This window comes from Arachis duranensis, chromosome 5, assembly GCF_000817695.3.
Source record: "Arachis duranensis cultivar V14167 chromosome 5, aradu.V14167.gnm2.J7QH, whole genome shotgun sequence".
In the NCBI taxonomy this organism is placed as follows: domain Eukaryota; kingdom Viridiplantae; phylum Streptophyta; class Magnoliopsida; order Fabales; family Fabaceae; genus Arachis; species Arachis duranensis.
The window spans coordinates 27156345-27159033 of NC_029776.3; the positions used below are offsets into that span (position 1 = coordinate 27156345).

Below are 2689 nucleotides of genomic sequence, written 5' to 3' on the forward strand. Positions count from 1 at the left end.
AAAAATGACAACAGTAATAATATTTTTAAGTAGAACAATTATTTAATTCTTTCACTATTGCAATAATTATTTAACTGTTTCGTAGATTAATGATTTTCTTTAATAAAAAAATAAAATTGTATTATTATTATTTTGTCCATATATTTGGTTCATACAACTCGAGAACAAATAATGTCTACAAAATTTAGACACCAAACTCTAGTATTGGATTTATAATACATTGGTATAGATAAAAAAAAAAGAAAAAACCCTGAATGGCTACCCCAAGACTCGCAAGGCCGCAACCCACTCCCACTCCCGCTCCTCACCCCTCTCTCGGCCTCTCCTTTTAGAAAGTTTGAAATTGAAAGAACAAAGAACCCTAGCCACCTACAGCCACCCCGCCCGTAACCACCACATCCCCGCATTGTTTTCATCGCCGAACTCTTCTCCACTGGGTACAAGCATCGCGTGTGGAAGGAGTTGGGTACAAGGTCCGTCGGCGTCGCAGGAAGCTCCGTCGCCGTCGCAGGAAGCTCCGTCGCCGTCGTAGGAAGCTGAGTCGCCGTCGTAGGAAGCTCCCTCGCCATCGTGTGAAAGCTCTGTGGCCATCGTTGTCTCCTCTGTTCGAGCGCTCTCTCTCTCTCTCTGGGTGTTCGAGCTCTCTCTGTGTGTTCGCCGGTGTCGCCGTATCCTCTGTCGTCGCCTCACTCCCCTTCCTTCTCGCCGCCGGTAAGTAATGTGACTTGGAATTATTTTGCTGGTTTTACTTTTGTTTGAAATTGAGTTGCTGATTAGCTGGGTTGAGTTGTGAGTTACTGAATGTCTGAGTTTAGTGGTTTTACTGGTGTTTGGAATTATTTTTGCTGGTGTTTGAAATTGAGTTGCTGATTAGCTGAGCTGAGTTGCTTATTTTTGTTGGTTTTACCGTTGTTTGTTAATAATACTGGGTTTAGTGGTTTACTGAATGTCTGAGTTGAGTTGCTGAATGTCTGAGTTGAGTTGCTGAATGATTCTGTCAAATTTGTTTGGTGAGTTAATTTTGTTCGTGATTTTGTTGGTTGTATGTTAAAGATGGAACAATCACAAACTAAGCATTTATCCATCTGAGCATAATTCAAGACCCTACTAAACATTTGTCACTATTCTCCAAGTTTTTGGGAGACATCATAAACAAAAGCATCAAGTGATATATAGGACTAATTTATTTACTATGATTATTGATTAATCACTTTCACTGCGACGGAGATTGAAGTTAAGAAAATTTAAGTTAGTTATACATCAGAGGATGGCTTTCTTTAGGAATTTTCTAAATGATAATGTCTCCTATAGCGTCATTGAAGATAAAGACCAAGAACAGAATGTTGATAGAGTACTTAGATCAGTAGGTAATGAGTGTGTGGATGCAACGTCTGGTGAGAAGGAATTTGATATGAACATGGAGGCACAATACTAGAGTGATGGTGAGCCAGATGAGGCAAATTAAAGTTTGTTATAGTATAACATTATGGTCACTATGTGTATTTTGGTTGTTTTTAGTTATGAACTTTCATGTTTGAAGTTGTTTGTGAATTTCTAATATTAAATTATGGATAATTTATTATGTGAAATTGTGAAATACTAAATTTTATTAAGTTAGAAATGATCAAATTTATATATTTGAAATTATATATAGATTTTTTTAATAATTTTATTTAATATTTAATTAAATTGGTCGAATTCCGGTCGAACCAGTAAACAGTGACCTTACTGGTTCATTGACCGGTCCGATTCTCGCAACCTTGCTGAAAAGTGACATCTTGTGTGCCAGTCCAAGACCTCCCCAGAAGAGACGAGAAAACAGTGACAAAAGAAGATACTCGGCTCGCAGGCCCTTCTCCCTCTCCCACTGTTGGTCGTGGCGGCACTCTCTTCCTCCTCCGTTGCCATCTATGACGACTCGAATAGCGCCTGGTGTTGGCGCCAACTTGCTTGGCCAACACTCTGCCGAGAGGAATCAGGACGCCACCGCCTATGTTGGCAATCTCGACCCCCAAGTTCCCGAGGAGTTGCTCTGGGAGCTTTTCGTTCAGGCTGGCCCTGTCTCTCTCTCTCTCTCTCTCTCTCTCTCTCTCTCCAAATCTGCTGTTGTTTTCATTAGGGTTTGATATCATTCTTGCGCCTCTTCAGTTAATGTCTATGTTCCCAAGGACAGAGTCACTAACCAACACCAGGGATATGGATTTGTTGAATTCCGTAGTGAAGAAGATGCTGACTATGTAAGTCACTACTACTACTATTATTATTGTTATTCAGTTGAGTGTGATGCTTTGTTCTATTTCTCTATAGGTCATAGTTGTATCAGCTGCTCATTTAATTTCTTTTCCATCGCAGGCCATCAAGGTGCTTAATATGATTAAACTTTACGGCAAGCCAATTCGTGTAAATAAGGTCTGCGGTTTTTATTATTATGACTCTCTTTGTGCTTTGGTTTTTAAGTATGAAACCTTGAGTGTATGTAGAATGTTAAGGTCAAGCATTACAAATGCCAAGAAAAGAAGCAAAATAGCTGTGAGAAAGTATAGGGAACAACTTGTACTTAGCCAACATTAGCTACCCTTTCTTCTTTAATTCTAAAAATTCTCATTCTGTGGAGGATTTGAGGTTTAGGTTTTATAATTTAGTGTTAAGGATTTAGAAACAGTTGGCAGATGTTGGCCAAAAAAAGTTT

At 39.2% G+C, this 2689-nt stretch overlaps 1 protein-coding gene across 1 annotated transcript in view; it reads left to right on the forward strand.

Moving 5' to 3' along the window:
* The first annotated feature begins 365 nt into the window (after window positions 1-365).
* The window catches only part of LOC107488902 (uncharacterized), a 5747-nt gene continuing 3423 nt past the window's right edge, over window positions 366-2689 (forward strand). Inside the window, 5 exon segments of the mRNA XM_052262503.1 lie at window positions 366-572; window positions 632-711; window positions 1790-2063; window positions 2148-2237; window positions 2353-2409. Coding sequence (XP_052118463.1) covers window positions 1911-2063; window positions 2148-2237; window positions 2353-2409 — 300 coding nt within the window. The 5' untranslated portion in view covers window positions 366-572; window positions 632-711; window positions 1790-1910.